At 37.6% G+C, this 22,326-nt stretch overlaps 1 protein-coding gene across 9 annotated transcripts in view; it reads left to right on the top strand.

Annotated features, from left to right (window-relative positions):
- LOC106080367 (mucin-19) overlaps positions 1 to 22,326 on the top strand; it is a 99,354-nt gene that overhangs the window by 47,371 nt on the left and 29,657 nt on the right. For 6 of the 9 annotated variants that reach the window (XM_059363232.1, XM_059363235.1, XM_059363233.1 and 3 more), the window contains exons 2-14: positions 1,363 to 1,538; positions 1,633 to 1,832; positions 5,256 to 5,473; positions 5,545 to 6,145; positions 7,047 to 8,303; positions 10,407 to 11,102; positions 12,669 to 13,041; positions 13,119 to 13,376; positions 16,462 to 16,575; positions 16,651 to 16,774; positions 16,848 to 16,975; positions 18,044 to 18,148; positions 20,748 to 20,863. In XM_059363232.1, coding sequence (XP_059219215.1) covers positions 1,390 to 1,538; positions 1,633 to 1,832; positions 5,256 to 5,473; positions 5,545 to 6,145; positions 7,047 to 8,303; positions 10,407 to 11,102; positions 12,669 to 13,041; positions 13,119 to 13,376; positions 16,462 to 16,575; positions 16,651 to 16,774; positions 16,848 to 16,975; positions 18,044 to 18,148; positions 20,748 to 20,863 — 4,339 coding nt within the window. In that variant the 5' untranslated portion in view covers positions 1,363 to 1,389. Of the gene's footprint in view, positions 1 to 1,362; positions 1,539 to 1,632; positions 1,833 to 5,255; positions 5,474 to 5,544; positions 6,146 to 7,046; positions 8,304 to 10,406; positions 11,103 to 12,668; positions 13,042 to 13,118; positions 13,377 to 16,461; positions 16,576 to 16,650; positions 16,775 to 16,847; positions 16,976 to 17,660; positions 17,709 to 18,043; positions 18,149 to 20,747; positions 20,864 to 22,326 lie in introns of all 9 variants that reach the window. The other 3 variants (XM_059363236.1, XM_013241716.2, XM_059363237.1) reach the window with 3 other exon arrangements.

Genomic DNA, 22,326 nt, shown 5'->3' with positions numbered 1-22,326 from the left:
AGTCAGTATTTTGATATTGCAATTCACAAATTAGAGGAAAAACCAACCTTTTGAGTTTTATTCAAATGTTCTGCACAATTACACACTACAGGATATGTGATAAAATCATAGTTGTGTGCACATTGGGAAGCGATTTTGGCGCTACAAAAAGTGTATGATAACATGAAAAACTAGGATTTTCATGAGAAATTTTTGTAAAATCAAAAATATGGTAAAAACTTAATTTTTGTGAAAACGAAAATTCAATTTTTTTTTTAATTTTGCAGAAAAATGTGTCCTTAAAAACTAAAAATAAAATCTGCCCGATTTTTTTTTAACAAAAATCCCCAAAATACTCCTTTCGGACAAAGATGGTTTCAAAATCTGAATTTTTTTTTAGTAAATTTGCTGTGGAGGCTTCAAATATTGGAAGTTGCAAAATGTTTTTTGCACAGGTTAAGAGGATATATGGAGTAAAAAAAAAGATGTGCCCAATTGTTAAATCTGCCCTTTGGAAACTTTGTACACGAGAGGTTTTTCCAATTTTTTAATAAAAAGTTGCCTATTTTGAAGTACATATAGCACCCGTTTAAGTGGACATATCTTGTTAATATTTGTCTTAAAAAGCATCTACTATACATCCTCTTCACAAACAAAAAAGAAAAAATTAAGGTATTTAAGCAAGTTTTTTCAATAAAGACTAATCAAGGAAAGTACTTTTTTTTACCAATAAGTATAATGATTCCAAACTGTATAACTTTTAACTGAAGAAATAGGTATTGACCGTTGTTGCGGCAAAGTTGTAAATTTTGACACAAATCCAAATCATGCATAAAAATTAAAATCGAACCACAAATGCCTTCGTAAATTGCAAAAAACAAAGCAGATCTCGGTCAAAATTGCAACAACAAAAATTAAGAGTTGAATATCTCCAAAACCGGTGGAGATATTGTATATCTGAAGCGCACTATTTTGTATCCAGCAAAAAATTTTGAAAATTGAACCACAAATGAAGATTTAGCAGCCACCACATATTTTTCGGAGTACTGCGGTGACCAACTTTAGGGGCCTGCCAAGAGGCGCCTGGACCACCTAGACTTGTGAAATTTTGCACACGAACTCTCTAACACCTGTGCGTCGTAGCCACAATTTTCGGCCGATCTTCATGAAATTTAGTATTTAGATTTGTAGCTGCAATATTCGACCGATCTTTTTGAAATCTATAAAATGTTAATTACGAATTAATTACTCCACAGAAAATTCCATATAAATTTTATAACAGTTTTAGCTGTTGTTGACTTTTTCTTATAATACGAAACATTAACTATATTTTCATTCAATTTATACTTCCTTACTAATTAATTTTTTTTTATTTTTTTCTAGTTTCAGCATTAGGCTAAAGGCACAAAAATGGTTATAGGCAATCAAGACACTGGCGGCACTAATAGTGTCGCCCATCCATCGGGTATTCCACAAGATAAAATTGACAATATTATGAGTGGCATTGCCAATACGGGCGATGTAAAGATGAATAATCACAGAAAGAAATTGAGACAAAGGTGAGTGTTCCAAGAAAGTGACGTATCTCTTTATTTATTACAGGCATTATTTGATTTAATGTTTTCCTTTGCTTCTTCTTTTTCTTTTTTACAGATTCGATATTATTAAGAAATTAGGACAGGGTACCTATGGTAAGGTACAATTGGGTATTAACAAAGAGACTGGACAAGAGGTTGCTATAAAAACCATTAAAAAATGCAAAATAGAAGCTGAATCTGATTTAGTGAGAATACGAAGAGAAGTACAGATTATGAGCTCTGTACAGCATCCTAATATAATACACATCTATGAAGGTAAGTCATCTAGCAACAGTAATTAAAAAACTAAAAACTGGGGTTTGGAAGCCACCGACCGCCTGGGTTCAAACCACGTCGTGAACATCAGAAAAATTTTCAGCGGTGGTATCCCCTTACTAATGCTGGCAACATTTGTGAGGTATGCTGCCATGTTACAACTTCTCTACTAAGTGGTGTTGCTATGTGGCACGGCGTTCGGCTTCGTCATAAAAAAGGAGACCCCTTATTATTGAGCTTAAACTTTAATCGGACAGCACTCATTAATGCGAGAGAAGTGTACCCTGTTCCTTAATGGAATGTTGGTGGAAAATTAAGTAGTAATTTAGAAAAGACTAGGGTTTGGATTAAAACGAATTTAGGCCAATTTTTTATATTAGTAGGAATAGAATCAAAAAACATAGAATGGACTTTATAAATTATACGAAAATAATTCTAGAGAATTAAATGAGGTAGTTTAAGACCTTGAACAACTACGCTAAACGAACCCTTTCCCAAGGTAAGGAGTACTAAAACTGCATTTTACCACAGTAAGGAGTACTAAAACTACACTTTTCTCACGGTGGGGAGTACTAAAACTATCTTTTCCCACGCCAAGGAGTACTAACGGGATGGAATACTGAATCCAGCCTTTCCCAAGTTAAGAAGTGCTAAAACTACCCTTTCTCATGGTCATGAGTACTATCACTACCCTTTCACAAAGAGGACTAAAACCACTCTTTTGCAAAAAATTCTAAAACTACCCTTTCGCAAAGAATACTAAATCTACCCTTTCGCAAAGAGTACTTTTAAATACTTTTTGCCAAAAAATATTTAAACTCCCCTTTTTCAAAAATTACTAAACCTACTATTTTCCAAAGAGTGCTAAAACTACCCTTTCTCTAATAGTACTAAACTAGCCTATGACGAGAGAAGAGTACTAAATTTAGAGTAATAAAACTATCTTTTTCTTAGAGTAGAAAATCCTAAAATAAAAAAAAGTTATAAAACTACCCTCTCTTTAAGGAAGGAGTATTTAAACTACCCTCTCCTTAGGGAAAGAGTATTAAAACTTCACTTTAACGAGTAGTTTCCTTTTCCTAAGGAAATAATGTTAAAACTAGGCTTTCCCTAAGTAGAGAGTATAAGAACTATCCTTTCTCTAAGGAAAGAGTATGAGAACTACCCTTTCCTTAAGGAAAGAGTATTAAAACCAACCTTTCCCTTAGGAGAGAGTATTAAAACTATCCTTTATCCTGAGGACAGAGTTATAAAACTACTCTTTTTCGTAAGCAACGAATGTTAAAACTACCCTTTCCCTAAGGAACGAGTATGAAAACTACCCTTTTCCTGAGGAAAGATTTTAAAACTACCCTTTCCCTTAGGAAAGAGTATTAAAACTACCATTTCCCCATGGAGAGATTATTAAAACTACCCTTTTCTTAAGGAAAGAGTATTAAAACTCCTAAGTAAAGAGTATTAAAACTACTAAGGAGAGAGTATTAAGACTACCCTTTCCCTAATAAAACTACTCTTTCCGTAAGGAAAGATTGTTAAAACTACTCCTTCCGTAAAGAAAGAATGTTAAAACTACCCTTACCCTAAGGAAAGAGTATTAAAACTACCCTTTCCCCAAGGAAAGAATATTAAAACTAGCCTTTCCCTAAGGAAAAAGTATTAAACTACCCTTTCCCTTAAGAAAGAGTATTAAAACTACCGTTTCCCTTAGGAAAGAGTATTAAAACTACCCTTTCCCTGAGGAAAGAGTTCTAAAACTACACTTTCCGTAAGGAAAGAATGTTAAAACTACCCTTTCCCGAAGGAAAGAATATTAAAATTAGCTTTTCCTTAAGGAAAGAGTATTCAACTACCTTTTTCCTCAGGAAAGAGTATTAAAACTATCGTTTCCCTTAGGAAAGAGTTCTAAAACTACCCTTTCCCTGAGGAAAGAGTTCTAAAACTACACTTTCCTTTAAAAAAGAATGTTAAAACTACCCTTTCGTAAGGAAGGAGTATGAAAACTACCCTTTTCCCAAGGAAAGAGTATTAGAGCTACCCTTTTCGTAAGGAAAGAAAGATAAACCACTCTTTCCTAAGGAAAGAGTACAAAAACTACCCTTTCGCTAAGGAAAGAGTATTAAAAGTACCCTTTCTCTAAGAAGAGAGTATTAAAACTACCCTTTCCCTAAGGAAAAAGTATTAAAACTACCCTTACCCTAAGGAAAGAGTATTAAAACTACCCTTTCCCCAAGGAAAGAATATTAAAACTAGCCTTTCCTAATGAAAAAGTATTCAAACTACCTTTTCCCTAAGGAAAGTGTACTAAAACTACCATTTCCCTTAGGAAAGAGTATTGAAACTACCCTTTCCCTGACGAAGGAGTTCTTAAACTACTCTTGCCGTAAGGAAAGAATGTTAAAACTACCCTTTCCCTAAGGAACGAGTATGGAAACTTCCCTTTCCCTAAGGAAATAAAACTACCCTTTCTCTAAGGAAAGAGTATTAAAACTACCCTTTCCCTAAGGAACGAGTATGAAAACTACTCTTCCCTAAGGAAAGAGTGCAAAAACTACCCTTTGGCTAAGGAAAGAATATTAAAAGTACCCTTTCTCTAAGAAAAGAGTAATAAAACTACTCTTTCCATAAAGAAAGATTTTTAAAACTTTTCTTTCCATAAGGAAAGAATGTTAAAACTACCCTTACACTAAGGAAAGAGTATTAAAATAACCCCTTACCCAAGTAAAAAATATTAAAATTAGCCTTTCCCTAAGGAAAGAGTATTAAAACTACCCTTTCCCTAAGGAAAGAGTATTAAAACTACCCGTTCCCAAAGGAAAGCGTACCAAAACTACTCTTTCCCTAAGGTAGGTTTATTAAGCCTACCATTTTCCTAAAGAAACAGTATTAAAGCTACCCTTTTCCTAGGGAAAGTTTATAAAAACTTCCCTTTTCCCAAGGAAAGATTATTAAAACTAGCCTTTCCCTAAGGAGAGAGTACTAAATCTACCCTTTACTTAAGGAAACAGTATCAAAGCTTCTCTTTCATTAAGGAAAGAGTACACGACTTTTCTTTCATTAAGGAAAGAGTACTAAAATTACACTTCCTTTAAGGAAAAGGTACTTTAAGGTAATTATTTGTACGCGACGCCAAATACAGTGCATGTCTGCACTGTTCAATAAATACAGCCCCAAAATAAACTGATTTATTCCATGGTCCCCTAGTGGTCTGAATTTTATTCTACTTTTTCAACTTTTCAAATCTGTTTTCTATTGGGGTAACAAATAGTCCATAAGCCCCATTACCTAATAGATGGGATAAGGGGAGAGTCAGAAACTTGAAAAGCATGTTATAGTCATATTTTGGGAGTATTATATAATTTTTAATTAATAAATTTTCCTTATAATAGTCCACCAACTAATTGTTGTTTTTGTTTACTATTCTAGTATTTGAAAATCGTGAAAAAATGGTCTTAGTTATGGAATTCGCCGCTGGCGGTGAACTATACGACTATTTGTCGGATCGCAAGGTGCTAAACGAGGAAGAAGCACGTCGAATATTTCGCCAAGTGGCCACAGCTGTCTACTATTGTCACAAGCATAAAATTTGCCATAGAGATTTAAAATTGGAAAATATTCTGCTGGATGAACATGGCAATGCTAAGGTAAGCTTTATAACATTAAATAGAACAAGCTTTTTTTTCTATTAATTCTTTTTTTTTGCTTTGTTCCACAGATAGCCGATTTTGGTCTTTCAAATGTATTCGATGATCAACGATTGCTGGCCACATTTTGTGGTTCTCCTTTATACGCCTCGCCAGAAATCGTTGAAGGAAATCCCTATCATGGGCCCGAAGTTGATTGTTGGTCTCTTGGTGTCCTCCTCTATACTCTAGTCTATGGTTCTATGCCTTTCGATGGTTCAAATTTCAAAAGACTGGTGAAACAAATTAGCCAAGGCGATTATTACGAACCAAAACAGCCCTCGCGAGCTTCCTCCTTAATTCGTGAGATGTTAACAGTGTGTCCCCGCAAACGTGCCACAATCGAACAAATCTGCTCCCACTGGTGGGTGAATGAAAACGACAATGTTTCCTGTCTAGAACTGGCGGAAGATTTGGCCAATCAAACACCGGTGCGATTGGATGTTTTACTTTCGCTTACACCAGCTGCCATAACAGCAGATCAGTTGGTAGTGCCTTCAGCTGATGCCGCCGGTGCAGCTGGTAAAGGGGCAGGAGCTATACCGCGTAGTCATTCGGTGGGTTCGATACGTGAAATTGGACCAGCCAATACAACAACAGAAGCCGAAAGGAGAATTCTGGATATGGTAGCTGGTAAGTTATTTATCGAGTTTAGATGTTTGTTTGTAGATCCTATGCCACTTTGGTGGTATAGCGAGTTTGTAGATTTGTATATTTGTTGGTAAAATTTTTTTGACCAGAAGGAAAGGAACTGGACCCGTAGTTATGTCTGTGTGTTTGTTAGCATTTGTTAATAAAACTGTGAAGCACAAAAACTTTTTAAAAAAAATGCAAACCATTTACATTTAGAATATACAAATTTATGTTGCAATTTTCTTAAAATTTATTGTAACCAAATAATTTATGTTGGGACTTATAGTGAATTTTCATCTAGAATATTTCCTCTTTTGGAATCATCCGTCTAAAATTAAGTTTTATGTTACTTTCAATCATAAACTCGAAACAAGTATGACATAAATTTCAAGCAAAAAAGTTAGAAAATGATTTCGTGTTTTTCTTCCAAAGTAATAGGGGAAGTTCCTCTTCCTTACATTTTAGTATAACTAACGATGTAAGATTTCTAATCAATTTTTCTTATAATTACAAAAAATTTGTTTGCTTTACTAAGTTTTAAATGAGCCGTTAGCCTTTCCTTTCTGGTTGTTTTCATTTAATGTTTTTCAAAACTATTGTAACATATGTTGTAGCATTAATTTTGTACATACATTTGAAAATTCTCTTAATTTGATGTTATTGTGATTTTTTTAATCCTCCCCCGTTGCCCCCCACCCACAAAACCCCATGCCTCTCGTCGTAAACCCTCCTTGTATCCATTTGTCCACTCCTTTTGCCATTTCCCTCAAACCCCGTGGTCACTACCGCCGCACAATGTGTACGCAATGTCGTCTCTCACCTGACATTTAAGTGAACTAAACACAATAATCCTACATTTAATCATAACTCATCTGTCCCCATTTATTTCTCCTACGTCTAGCTGGTGGTGAGGCAGCGCTCATGCCTTCTCCCACACGTACCATTACACCTGCACAAAGTCCAATACAAAGCAAACGCAAACTTGAAAATACAGTATCAACAGAAAACGCCACGGGTGTGGCCCTCAAAAAGAAAGAGAAACCGGGCAGTACACATGCCATGGCCGAGCAGTCATCAACAATAGTTGAGGAGGAACCTACTCCCATGGAGACCGAAGAGATAGAAGAAGCGCGGAACAAGGAAACAGTTACCACAAACTCCTCGAACATTAAACCGAATGCCTCACGCAATTTTTCAGTCAAGGACATGCAGGCTATTGGTGACTTGTGCGAACAGTTAATACAAGAGAAACCACCATCTAGTGTGGCAGCAGCAGCGGCTCCTGTGGCGACGGAACGTTTCTCTCCCGAAAAGGAATTAGTGCGACAACTGACCAGCACAAAACTGGATGCCAGCGAGGATGTGCCCGAAAAGACCAAGGGTGCCACCAAAGTCATTAAGAAATTTGTCAACAAACACAAAACCGCTGACTTGGTTAATGTTATCGGCAAAATTGATGCCGAAGAAAGTGCCAAATCTCCCGAAACCAGCTCGGTCAAACCTTCGAAACCCACAACAGGCACCACAGCAACGACGGAAGCGCCCGGCACCAAGCCTTTTGTGCGCAAATGTAGTTTACAGGACGAATCTCCCCTCAACAAATTCAGTTCGGAGCGTAGAAAGTCTCGCATACTTGAGACCGCTGAGAAATTCCAACAAATGAATGCAGCAGTTGGTGCGGCTGCCGACAAACCCAAGAAATTGGTTATACCCGGAGTCAGTGTGGGCAGTTATAAAAAGGAATATGAACGTAAGGCTTCCACAGGTGGTGCAGCGCCTGGTCAACAGCTCACCGCTGGAGAACGTCGTGCACTTGAAGAAGTTGCTGCGGCAGCTGCTGCGGCTGCCGAAAACGCCGAATCTGCTGGCATCTCTGAAGATATGACGGCGGAGTCAAATGTTGAAGCCAGTGACTCCAAGGCTTCGGTCTCATCATTCTCTTTGGAGGATGCCCGCAAGTCTATGGAAAATTCAATAGCCTTGATACGACAAGCTCAATCGGAATCATCGAATGATGTCAATCAATTATGTGCCAAACCGGAAGCAATGACCAGCGAGTCACCCCAACAGTTTGTAGGTGGTACTGCTGCACCAGCGGTCGAGCGAGAACAAAAACTCAAGAATGCACGCACAATCATTGGAAATGCTATACAGCCAGGTATGTTGGATTCATTTTGATTTTCAATAGAGAATAGAACAACCTTCCACCAAACCAGCTCTCTTTACATGTTTAAAGCAGTACATGTATGTATATAGTATATGCGTTATCATTCCGTGTCTATATAAGAGTGGTAGAGATGTTATGAATCGCTTGTTTGCATAGCAGCTAACTCTTTTGTGGCTGACTTATTACTGTTTAATTGATAATAGATGGGGATTGTAGGAATTTGGTACACTAGTGAGACAATGTGGACAAAATCTGAAAATAACTAAAGCTTAGTGGTGCGGTTATATTAGGACTATACGAAAATGTGGGCCTATATTGAAGAACCCGAAATGTAAAACACGATAGGTAAGGAAATCTAAGATCCATTTTGTTGGTCGCAGATATAAAGAAAATATATCTTAAGTAAGAGGTGTGTGAAACAAAATCCCCCTTAGCGAGAGTTTCCTCTAATCAGTAACTTCAGGTCCCTACAGTAATGCAGAATGACAAGAACACTAACTAAAAGTTTTGAAGACTTTATAAACTATTTATAGACATTTGCACCAAAAACCGTATTCACAAAATATTAATAGACTATTAAAAGTTAAAAAAAAACTTTGTTCAATGAGCCTACTTTAACCAAATATTAACCTCACTTATTGTAATTTCTGCATACACTCGTAAAATAGTAATAAAAAGTAAAATCTGTTGAAATAACAAAGAGATTTTTTACGAGACTTTGGAATATAATCTCCTTACGATATGCAGATAAATATATTATATACCACTTTATTAATTAACATATTCTTTAAGTGGCTCCGACAGATAATTGAAAGAATTTGAAATAGGCGCGTATACACATTTTGAAACATGGCCATGAAAGTCCAAAAAAGTTAAAAGCAAAAATAAACATTTTGTTGTTGTTGTAGCCACATTTCCATGTGGAGGTAGCGATCCTCGTCAAGCTCCTGTAGGTAAGAGGCGGATCGCCTCGGGATCAGGGTGGCCATTGATTATTTAAAGGCGTCAATAACTAGCCTTGTCATATCGAGCGTCATAGGCACTCAGTATTTGTGCAAGATACCGCTTAAACCCGACGACTGAGTTATTAGTTACAGAAGAAAGGAGTGAAGAGATCGCCGACTCTTCAGCACGGATGTGTATGATAGTAATGCCTAAGGCTCCTATATTCGTTTTAACATAGCAATGACTCTCAATACTCTACTGCTACAATAGGCACTTGATCGCATAACACCTTGACTTTAGTGGGTTACTTTTGTTATGGAGTCTGAATATCTTTTCTGTTTAAAAAACCACAATGAAACTTTAGGTCACTAGTCAGGCAGCTAAAATATCGGTGCTATCTGGCTGAGCTCGATTTTCCTCTTAAGGGTAGATAGAGCGAAGGGTGAAGGCTTATTTTTGTTGTTGTATTGCATATAGGTAAAAGTCTAGACAAATATGGTGTAACAATTGTTGCTATTCTGAAGATTTCATTGTACTTAATCTAAGACTGGTGAGGTGATCAGTGTAGTATGTTATAGGGTTGTCGTCGTATTGCTTTGGTTGACTTATTTTTCTGCAGATGAGATGGTCAGGATCAGAAGCGGTTTCACCCACCATTTTGACATGGAATGGCTCATATACTATTAATAATGGTTAGATCACTGAAGTTGGTTTCAAACAACACACTCAGATCATATGATAAGAATTTCATTATTTCCACCTCAAATCATTTGTGTTCTTACAAACTGTTTTCTTTGCTTTTAACACTAAGAATGAATGTTTTTCCAATTTTCCTATGTGTTATAAACCTATATGTAAATATCAAAGTGTCTAAATATTCCAAGCTAATGTTGTTTGGTTTTAAATTTTTTTTTATTTTGGAGTGGTATAACAGGAATAGTTTGAAGCTGCTTATCCCATTGTTTATTTGTAACCAATATCACATACGTAGTTAGCTTCCAATAAATTGTACACATAATATATATTTTAAGTAAATAAGATCCCTCTCTGTACATATATTTTTGTGTATGTGTATGTGTGATTGATTGTATGTATATCACATAAGTATAGACTCATCTCATCATTGGTTCATCATCTGTATTATTTTAGTTTTGCGCCACAGGCCACAGCCAACACAGCCATTAGCATCTTCTTCATCGTATTTCGGCAACGGCGGCGGGGGCTATGATCAAATGCGTGCTATCAGTGGGAGTTTTCTAGGGCCTGGTAGTCATTTTAGCAGATCTACGGCCGATGCTAGAGGCGGCCTCTATAAGAATAGCGAACCACAAGCCACCTTTATGCGTAAGCAGACACAGCCTTCACTGTCCGTCCATCATAGCACAACACTGCCAGCAAATGCAAACGCTTCTGCCCTCGCCGCTGCAAGGCAAACCCTAATGGGGCGTTTAGCTGCTGGCGGTATTGGCAGTTTCCCACCTGCGACCAACTCCACATTATCATCGATAGGACATGAACAGCAAATGAAATCAATACATAGCATGCATCATGCACCTTCATCTTCATTTTATGCATCTTCATCGCCATCATCATTACCGTCCTATACTACTGCCACACAACCACACCAACAATACCCACTGGTGGCGACGCCATTTGGCCCAGCAGCCACCGCCACCAATGCCACCGCCACAACCACCAATCCAAATGCCAAAGCCGTCTCCAACAAAACCACCAAAAACAATACCACCTCCACAATCACCTCGAACTCCTCGAACTCGAATGTCATAAATACAAACAGTACGCCAAAACCGTTCTATAACGCATCTCCGCCGTCATTGTGGAAAAGTAAGTTTAGCTGTCTCGTTGTTAGTTCGTTCGTTCGTTTCGTTTCGTTACAAACAATTAACCACTGTTGTTTGCCTGTTATAGAAGCGTATGTTCTATACTCTTTACACCTGATCTAATTTTACCAAAGATTGTAGAAATACCAACAATTTCATAGCACCACCACCACCACCAACACCGAGCGTCACTCAATCATAGTGTCTGGATCAAAAGATTCTGCTTGCAATTTATTTGGAATTTGTGCCCATTAGGTGGTTTGAAAGTCATTGCCAGTTTTCAGTTGTCAAACGGTGTCGATATCTGATTCTTGGAATTCTTACACCTCCGGCCTGGTCCCAATTTGTTGAAATTATTCCATCAAATTTTGTAAAAAAAATAAATAAAAGGAAGAATGAAAATGTTTGTATTTGTACAATGTTTCCTCTCTCTCTCTCTCTCACACTCTTTGTCTCTTTCAATATATTTTGCACTGCCAGAACCGCAACAAAGTCGTCATTCCTACCATTCATTATGCTGTGTGTGTTGCAAAATGTATAAAAAACCATTTCCTAGAAGGAAATACCTATAAGCCAAGGCGAATAGCGCTTGTTTTTTGCCTCTGCACCTTAAAGTTTTCGAATTCATTGCTTACTATGTTTGCTGGATGTTAAAAAGGGAAAAAGTTGGACAAATATCTAAAAATATGGGCTTGAGAATTTAAGGGTTCCGGATTAACACTACAACCAATTCTGTGTACCTCGAATGAGTGATTTCACATCTATTTGCCCGCTGATTTTAATCAACACGGATTTAATTGAACTGGCTGTCTATACATACTTATGCGGAGGGGGCCAAAAAAATTAAATGTTTCTTAGTAGGAAGCGCACTATGTTTTTTATTATATTTTTATATCCCAGCAATATATAGCAACCAATGGTGTCAAAATCTTGAGGTGAATGAGAAAAAAACCCAAAGCCTTTTGATCTTGAGCATAGAATTTATGCAAAAAAATCTTTAAATTTTGAAACTGCATTTTTCAAAGTTCAATTAACACGTCCCCATACACACACACACACAGTATTATGATTCCATTCATGAACACTATACCACCACAAACGGTCACATTCTAAAATCAGTAGCAGCATTTCAATTTTGTTCGCTGTGTAGTTTTTTTTGTTGTTGTTTATTTTCGTAAACTCGCTCTTCTGCCCAAGAGACAGTGCGTAGTGGCAGAGTAGCGACTTGTAACATTTTCTATTAACCGAAACATACAAAATTTGCTCCTTATCCTGCTCCTTCTCAACCTCGTATGTACGATATGTTAAAAGGCGATTGTGTTGGAGATATTTTGTTTGCGCTTTAAATTCATCCATTATCCATACTTTCATGTCATGTTTTCATCATTTTTTTTTTAAATTATTATTACAAAAAAGGCCAAAATCATCTAAACTTTAAATTTTCCTATAAGTATAGTATATTGTATATTTTTGAATGCTTTAAATGTTAAACGAATCCATAGAGTAATTATTCAAAATAAATATTGCAACTATTATTTTCCTCTCTCTCTCTCTCTTATGTGATATACAGCATCAGCTTCGGCTTCCCAAGGTATGTGTGATAATCTCTCGAATGCAGCTCCCGCCGGTACCATGAAAACCTCAACAGCCTCCATTACTCTCAAATCGGCTACCCTACCTCGCCGCAAACCTGGCAGATCGGAAATTCAATTGGATATTAAGGCTCCAATTGTTGAACAGCCAGCCATGCGTTTCACCACAGAAATGCAACATCCAATCGCTGATTTACGCAGTGCTCCACCACGTGAAGGTCCAGTTCCTTATAGTCCCATTAAAAATTTGGCTAGTGCTCGTGCCTCTAGCTTAGAACCCAAAGAACACATTATACACATACAAAAACCTCCATCCACCTACATGCGCACAACTTCCAACGCCACCACAAGGTAAGCTACATACATATATTAATGAAATTTTAGTTGAGCAAAGTTAATACCTCTTGTTGTTGTTGTGTATTTCTTAGGTCTGGATCTCTATCACGTCAATCGACCAATGATTCAGAATCGGACACCACTAATATGTCACAGTCGACCATAACCGGCTCGTCACAACCCATCAAGAAGAGTCCACGTGAATTCATAATACCCATTGCCGTTGAGGGTGGTGGTTTTATAACACCCCGTGAGGGTAGCATAGAACCCTCTGATTCGGGACACACAGCAGCTACTAGCACTTCGAGCAGATCGACATTTACACGACTACGGCCAACGCATCGTATTGGGTATGTAAAAAATTATGAAAAGAAAAAAACAAAAAAAAAAAAGAGAAATGAAATATCTACAGCAATATGGGCTGCCCATTGCTATATAAACGACCAGACTGTGGCCGGTCAAGACCCCTACGAGCCATCCAAGGTCACGCTTCCCCAGCTTGAGAACAATCGATGTCCTCGGTCCCGACAAACTCGGCCACAGAGCCACGCCAAGTAAGCACATTCTTCACAGTAGGAATCCACCATGCCAAACAGCCAATACAGAGGAAGTTCCTTATTGGCGTCCCACTCCCAAAGTCTATCCACGACCCAACCCTGTCTTCAACGCGGCGCCCTCGCATTCAGCGCGGCTCTCGGAGCACTCCACCTTGCCCTCGATATCAGCACCGAAGCAATAGCCCGTACCTTCTCCATCATACCGCGAAAACACACCTCGAGAGCCCAGTGGCGCACCAGGCTCCCATAGGTGAGGTTCGTTCGAACTACAACAGTGTACATCCAGTAAACAATACTTGGCCTAAGCTTGCAACTCCTGCCCACCGAGTTGCGACAGAGTAGAGCGCATTCAGCTCTCGTTTGACTCTCTCCTCAACGTTTTTTTCTCAGGTTCAATTTCTGGTCAAAAAAAATGCCCATGTATTTAGCCTCCCTAGAGAGCGGCCATATTTGCCATATCTCCTCGTTCTTATGAACAACGCCAGCTCTGTTTTCCTAAGGTTAATGCCAAGCCCATTGGCCTTCGCACATCTCGACAGCTTCTTCAGCGCGCCATGAAGGCTATCCATGAGGGAAAACGATGGCTACTCGAAATGAGTCCGTCATTAGCATAGGCAACTATTGATAACCAAGAGCCTGATAACGACGAATGGACCCAACTCCACTTTATTAAAACTCTTTTGTATATCCAAAAAGCCGCCAAAGTGAAGACGCCTGTCGGCTTTTTGTAACCCACCAGGTCGTGGAGGGCACTCTCAACTGACCGACCACTGGCATAGTAATGCCGGTAGGTGCTACCCAACGATGGGTAAAGAAAATCCCTTATGTACGCATTCAACAGTCTCTCAAGTGTCTTCAAGACGACAGACTGATTAGCCTAAAGCCTTTGGGCCGGGTTTCCCCGACGCCATGTAGTCGGCACATAGCCAAGCAAAACGCAAGCTCTAAAAATCTCTCCAGAAGTCTCATGGCATACCGGCCTGCCTTTTGTAGCGTGGCAGGCGATACCCTAGCCAGTCTATTCGATTTGTAGAGTTCAAACGACCTCTCCTCCGTTATCATCCCTTCAACAGCCGCCAGCGCTACTTCGTATCCAGAGGGACATCTGTAACGTCGGAATTCGGTGGTCCACTGGCCACACCCGAGCACCCCGAAAAGTGCGTTGTAATCAGGTGTTCGAAGAGTTTCGAAATTGGACTATGCCCAAGCTTCGTCAATTCTCAGTATGCTCAAGAGGGTCTTCGGGTCCTAATATACCAACCTCCGAAAACTAAAGGACTCATTCACGAGCTCCACTAACCCACAGAAACCGAGCCATGAGGCCCTCTTACCCGAACTCACCTCGCCCCTGTACCTTGGTGCACGGTAAAGTAAACACGATCATTTTGGGAGTTTACAAATTGCTCAATTGGAAAATGTTTCTTTAAGACGATGTTTGGAGATTCACCACGTTCCTGCCAGAGCGCTAACTCCTTTGCTCTTTCGAATCAAACTTTTTGTTGCTTTGGCGTAAGATCGCGTGGCTATTGGAACTTTGCGTTTGTCAACGCTACCAGCAAATACGCTCTCAAGTAGATGTAGCCCACATATTCCACGATTCCGATTTGGCTTTTTAAACCTCTTTAAAAATGTTGTATGGGAAGTAAACTTATGGACCGGCAAACACGCACCAAATGCGTCCTCGATAAGTTTATACATATTATGGCAAATACAAATTTGCCCACGAACATTCTATTAAGGAACAGGGACTTCTTACATAACAATGGGGCCGAGTCCAAACGCCGTGCCGCAAGGCGACAACATTTTGAAGAGAAGTTTTTTACGATAAAGCATTAAAAGGGGTTAACCTCCGTTGTATAATTTCTCTGATGCTGTCGTCAGGATTCGGATCCAGGCGTTTAGCGTTATATGTGGATATGCTTAGCTGTGCACCACGGTGACTTCCGATGACATGATTGCACAGCTCTTCTCAATTTGCGATATTGAGCCCCTACAATCTCAGTGAGGCCGGGCGGCACCGGCCCTTGCACAAATACTGAGTACCTATAATGCTCGATATGACAAGGCGAGTTATTGGCGCCTATAAATAAACAATGGCCACCCTGTTTCCGCGGCGATTGGTCTTTTGGACCGGAACGAGCTTGCTCGCCTACAGGAGCTTGGCGAGAATTGCTACATCCACATGGAAATGTGGCTACAACATAAGTGTGAGGGCTTCAAAGGTCGTACATTGGTAGGTTGTATCTGTTTCGAAGAAATTGCGAAATGCGTACAACATACTAAGCAATCTTGACACTTTGTCCTACTGGCTATGTCACTCTTCCAAATGTATGTGTGTTTATTTTATTACAATTTTTTTCCAGGGTATACACATGGTTTTGTGCATCATTGTGCAGCCACGGTCTGGCTCAACCGACTTTTTTTTAATTTCTAATTTTAAATGCCCGCTAGGACGAAGATAATTTTTCTAATGATTTATTAATATCTCTTTCGAGATGAGCTTAATGATCGAAAATTTTATGCAATGAAAAATTAAAGAAAGCCACAGGATATAAACCACAGCAGCCACGATTAGACGCGTTACGACACCTCGGTAAGGAGAGGGGTCATCATCGGAAATCTTTAGGTATTAGGGCTTCAAACGGAAACGTGCCAAATCATGGTTGGTGTGGTGTATCTCCTGCGGTTCACATAATTCCATTGTCTGAAATTTTCCATCATTCAGTTCATCTCGAAAGAGAAATGAGCACAAAAATGCAACTTTTTAAATTTTAAACTCTTTATTGATAAAAGTATGTTATTTTTCAGTGTTGCCTGCAGTAACACACTTCTTTTGCCCTGGATTTTATTTTAAAATTATTTTTCTTTTGTATTTTAGTTCACTTCTAAGCGAGAGTGGAGTTGATGATAGTTCGCCATTCCAAAAATTGCGTACCTCATCCTCTAATCGCGATGCTGATGATGATTCACGCTTTACGCTGCACAAACTGAGGTATGCCGAAAAAAATTAATAATTCCAATTTATAATTTCCAAAATGCCTTTTTTCTATATTTTCCAAAAATTTAGGAGTTCTCGGCCTGTAAAAAAATTGAGTCAAGACAATGATTCACAAAGTTCTGGCGAAGAGGATGATGATGATGGTTTCGAAATTTTAACGGCCGAAAATCTATTCTCCACACTTTTACAACGTGTAAGTGCAACAAAAAATGTTTCATATAAGCCATGCGTTTTAATTCTCTGTATATTCGTTCCTTTTCCTTTAGGTACGTGCATTGACAAATCGTATGAACGTTAACAATGATATTACCTCCGGTTTTCCAAGCTCAAGTCGTCTTTTAAATAATATGAGACAAGCGCAAAGTCCTTTCTGGAATCAGGATCCATTTGGCAGGTGAGTCCATGGGGTTTTTTTGTCAGCCAAAGTCTCTGTGTGTTTATTCTCATTCTCAAGTTCTCCTACGATTTTGTTATACGTTTTTTGCTTCTCTACCATAATGTTGTCATTTTGTTTTTTTCTATTTTCTAATTATTTTATAATTTTAATTACACTAACTGCATTCACTTAAAATGCTAATAAAAAATATGTATTTTTTACATTTTATTTCCATGCTGCGCTTTTTAACATAAAAAAACTCAAAAAATAAAACCTCAAAACCTAATATAAACAAATAAAAAAATGTGTGTTAAACAATGAATTTATATTTCAAAACCAAATATTAAATTATTCAAACGTATCGTCAATGTGTGCGCACTTAAAATCCCAATAACCATGTCATTGATTACTATAATGATGATGATGTGGTGATGCTTATGGAAAATCTATGTTGTAATACTGTTGTCGTTCGTTCGTTCGCTCGCTCGCTCGTTGTTGTTGCCTTGTCTTTATTGCTTATTATCTGTGAATAATGCAATTAAACCCTTGTGGCCATACATTTGTTATAATTTTAATGGGATACAATGCAACTTATACCCAAAAAAATACTGACCCCATTCCTACACAAAATGTCCCATAAATACAAAAAAAAACACAAACACTCAAAACGCATCAATCAATCTATGTACTCACTCGTATGTAGAACTAAAGTGAGTTATACTTATAGCGAAACAATCGAAAAGAAACAAGTGTAAGTATATATGAGACTCTTAAGCTTTTTCTTACTCTCCATCTCTCTCTTCTTTGCCTCTACCCTTTGATACCTGATTTCGTATATAATCTTTGCCTATGCATGAAAGCCTTTCTCTTTTTATTTTGAATGTATGACAATTGAAATGTAGATCACCTAGTTTTACAAACCAACCAACCACCCATACTCATCCATCCACCCACCTTCACTTGTATTATGTCATGTTGTTCGTCCTTGTTTGTTTTTAGCTTTGTTTTGTAAATACATGTATGTTTTTTGCTAAAGTTTTCTTCTATCAAATTGAACTCCAAACATCCTCCTCCTCCCATTTGTAGGTCTAATAGTTTGGAACCCCCCATTCGGAGTAGGAATTCAAATGCTAGTTTCTTCTGTCGCTTATGTAGATTTTTGCTTTGCCTTAAACCAAACAGTTGTTGCCTGTAAGTGATTCGATGACAACTTTGTTGTATATGCTGTATGTTCATGTTGTGTGGTTGTCATTCAGTGTAGTCTTTAGAAAGTGGTTACAGTTTACAAGAGATACTAAAGTTGTAAAGAAAGATGAGAGGGTAGCTGACACAAAGTGTTATCAAGTTCACACTGGTATATCTATGAAACTGGAAATGACAGCAATATGATATCTGTTTTATTGACAGCTCGTTATATTGTTCAACAAAAGCATTCGCTTCTGAATCATAACCGTCTATTGTTGTCGAACTCAAACACCTCAAAATGAACAAAATGTTTGTACATCGCATCCTTAACATTATAATGTAGTAGGTAGCGTTGCCAAAAGCCATGGTGGTGGTCCAAAAACAGGGCTCGAATTCAACGACAAGTTTTAAACAGGACCCGATTTCGAAAAGGACTGCATGGAATTGTATCGCCCTCGTGTCATTTCTTCTTCACCGGGTTGTTTAGTAACTACACTTTTTTAATCATACTGATGAAACTTTTAACAGTTCAGAGCCAAACCAAACCCCCCCAACTATTATGCAGTCAAACCAAATATGGATACATTTAGCGTTAATCGGGTTGTGACAGCAATAGGGCGCATTCAGTTTTTTCTTGACTTGCCTCGAGGTTCCTTTTTCAAATCAATCTGCGGTTTACTCCCTTAAAAAAATTTCAAAGCAAAAGTACGCGAACGAAGTACTCCCAGTGAAAATTTGCAGAAAAACAGCTGATTTTTGTTATTGTTAGTTTTTTATTTGCTTGCTTGGAAAACAATTTTTTTAAATAAAAAATGCTGGCGATACTTGTGAGGCATTTTCCTTAAATAAACGTCAATTTATTGACCCAAGAGTGAAAAGGATGGACAGCCATCACAAATTACCGTGCAATCCCATGGCAGCCGGTTGTACGTACCTCATTGGCCCAATGGAGTCTTTCATTGGCCCAATGGAGTCTTTCATTGGCCCGATGGAGTCTTTCAATGTACAACACGGTGCTGCAAGAACAACCGTGCAACATTCGTAGCGCCAAGTCGCCCAAAGCAATGGTTCCCGACAGAATCTCTACACCGATGCTGAAGAATTTGGATCTGCCTGAAGTCGATTACCTTACAACTGTCCTCAGCCTATCTGAACATTATTATTGTATGTTTTGAAGATGGGCAGTCTGATCCCGCTACTGGACACGAGCAAAAGGAAGTCGTACAGACCGATCTCCCTTCTCTCATCAGTAGCCAAAACCCACAAGGGACTACTCCTCCCGCTCCTCTCGTTGGACAATTTCGATTCGCCGTGCATCAACATGCATTTCAAAGGCTGCATAGGTCTACAACTGCTTTACATGCCATCACCGTATACAAAAGTACACTTGTTGTGCTGACAAAGATACCTTGAACAAACCATCTAATGATTTTGAATATTGTGGCTAGATAAATTGCTACGACCACTGATGTGAGGCTAAGGGAGCTTTCTATTTGGTCATGTGGCGGCTACGTACACTTTGTTTTCATTGAAGATATCTGTATCCGTTCACAATTGGCAGACTAATTTGCACAAATTTTTTATAATCCCACCGTGCGTCACTGGTTTAACTCCCCAGCTAGACCCACTCAATCCCGTGGCACCATCTTCCCTCCTTAACTAATTAAAAGAAATGGTGTTGTTTTCATCGTTTCTCTCCGATGAGGATGATTCTATCAAAACACATATGACACCGATAATAGCTCTTTTCTTGGTGTCTGGAAGGAAACAGTGTTTTAATTTTTCAAGATTTTCCAAATAATCACGCAAATTTTGCACTTACCTTCTAGTGTAGAATAACCGACTTGAGGTGAAATTGCAACTTCATTTGTCGAGTGTTTTGTAACTGAACACTAGCTGCTGCCATGAATCTTCATTAAAAGTAAATAGAAATGAAACAAATTTAATAATTACCAATAAACAATATTTATATATTTTTTATTTACCTCCGCCTTTTTGATAAATTTTGCCTTTAGCTTTTGTATTTTCATGTAACGGCTGCTTTTCATAAAACAACTGACCTCTACAAAACATCTGTTCAAAGTTGCAAATTTCTGCTGGCAAAAAAGGTCCCAGTAGAAATTTGCAGTTTCTCTAATTTCTAACCGTCAAAATTTGCTCTCTCTCTCTCTCTCGTGCTCTCCTCTGCTGGCAAATAAAGTACGCCCAAATTTTTTAGTTCCCGAACACAGCTTAAACCACCAACATTTTATTAAGATAACGCTTTTGAAAATTCAGTGTGATATGCTGGGACTGAGACCGAGGTTTCGACTCTATAATTATTTTATAATGCGACCTTGTCGTATTAATCTATATAAAATTTTAGCTTTGTTTTAGTTTCAAAGAAAATGTTTAAACTTCTTAGTTGGTTGTAATATGGAAGCTTTTTTTTATTGTTGTTAATCACCAATGCTCTACTAATCCAAACCTTACAATATAGTTAATGTATTAAATATAGTTTTTTTTTTATATAATTTTATCTTAGTGTAAATATTTGTAGGATTTTGTAAAAGTTTTTAAAATTTCATGTTGTTTTCTTTCTTCCCCTATCTCTGTGTGATTTTAGCCGACTTAATACCGCTGCCAATAGCATGGGTGTACCCTGGCGTCACAGTATGTCTCGCGATTTAGGCAGTGACATGGAATCCATGTTCTCACGCACCGGCGCAACACTGCCAAGAGGTGAATATCACAGATTAAAGAGTAAATTTTTAGATCACTAAAAACCAAAACCAACCCTACCCCCCTTAAAAAAACAAAGCAAAAACAATCAAAACACAAGCAAATATTGTTATTATTTATTCATAATACTACATAAAATTAAAAGCAAAGAGTACATTGGTTATACCTATTAATTATTTTATTACTACCACTATTTTTTTGATGATTTACAAACTAGTTGCTGTTCATAAAAGTTTTTCTTATACATACATAAAGATATATTTTTTTATTTTTTTTTGTTAATATAATATGAGTTCAATCCAAAACAAAGATAATATTTTTTGCAAAGAAACACTTGTCCTATTGACATAAAATTTGTTAAGAGTTTCGTTTAATTTTTGAGAAAATCCATGCAATTTATACATAACTAGATGTCATATCAAATACCACATATGAATACTACATGTAGCGCGTACATACATACATATGTAAATTGCATAATCCTACGATATACTGTATGGAACGTTTTTTCGCACAGTACGATTCGCAGTTTTTTTTATAATTTTCGAAAAATACACACATCTTTGGAAATAATATACGTTATTTATTTTGTTCAATGTCAACATTTTATTCATAGCATTGTCGGCTTTGTTGGTCATGTCATGGTTAAGCATAATACAGGAAATTTTTTCTATTCTACCCAACATTCTTAAACCCAGCAAATTCTAATAAGCTGCCACTTACAGGCCATTTTTGGTACTGTTGTTGTTGTTTTAGCAATATGTTGTACATTGCGGCGGCAACCCTTGTCAATGAAGGATTTTTGTTTTTGGTACTGCTTCATTTTAGCAAAGTTTAATTTACCACAAAAACTTTCCAAAGCAAGTTATTTAACTAAACTTTTCAAATTTTTTCACACTTCACAAATAATTTTTTAAATCTGAACATTGTTATTCACAATGGATGTATTTGTTCAGTTGGCCATAACTATTTATGAAAAACATGCCATAACAATGCTCAACTTATGTATTATATGATCCTACACTGAATATCTATCAAGAACTTACACGTAGTGCATAGCACTCGCTGACTTATCATCTGATGAGAAGTGAATGTAAGATGAGAACAGAGCCGCCTACCTCACAGCACATTTAACACAGGGTTGTTCCATAATTACCCTCAACTAGTGGAACTTTGCTCTATTTTAGAGCTGCCGTGTGGCTTGTTATAAACTGTTATCGCTTAAATTCGCAGTGCCATAAAACTTGAATTAAAATTTCGCAACACATCAAATCGAGACATTTTAAAAAACAATTCTGATATTAATTTGCAATGGATGAAAATAAGAATTCAACAATTTAAAGAAACCAGATAATCATATCCATATTAAATTCAATATTTATTATTATTATTTTTCTTTACTATATTATAAATGATTAAATATCCAAGTAATTATTTTTCCATACATATTTACATTTCTTTTC

Source organism: Stomoxys calcitrans, chromosome 2 (assembly GCF_963082655.1).
Source record: "Stomoxys calcitrans chromosome 2, idStoCalc2.1, whole genome shotgun sequence".
NCBI classification, from domain to species: Eukaryota; Metazoa; Arthropoda; class Insecta; order Diptera; family Muscidae; genus Stomoxys; species Stomoxys calcitrans.
The sequence above is the reverse complement of the archived record's forward strand: the minus strand, read 5'-3'. Positions and strand labels throughout refer to the sequence as shown.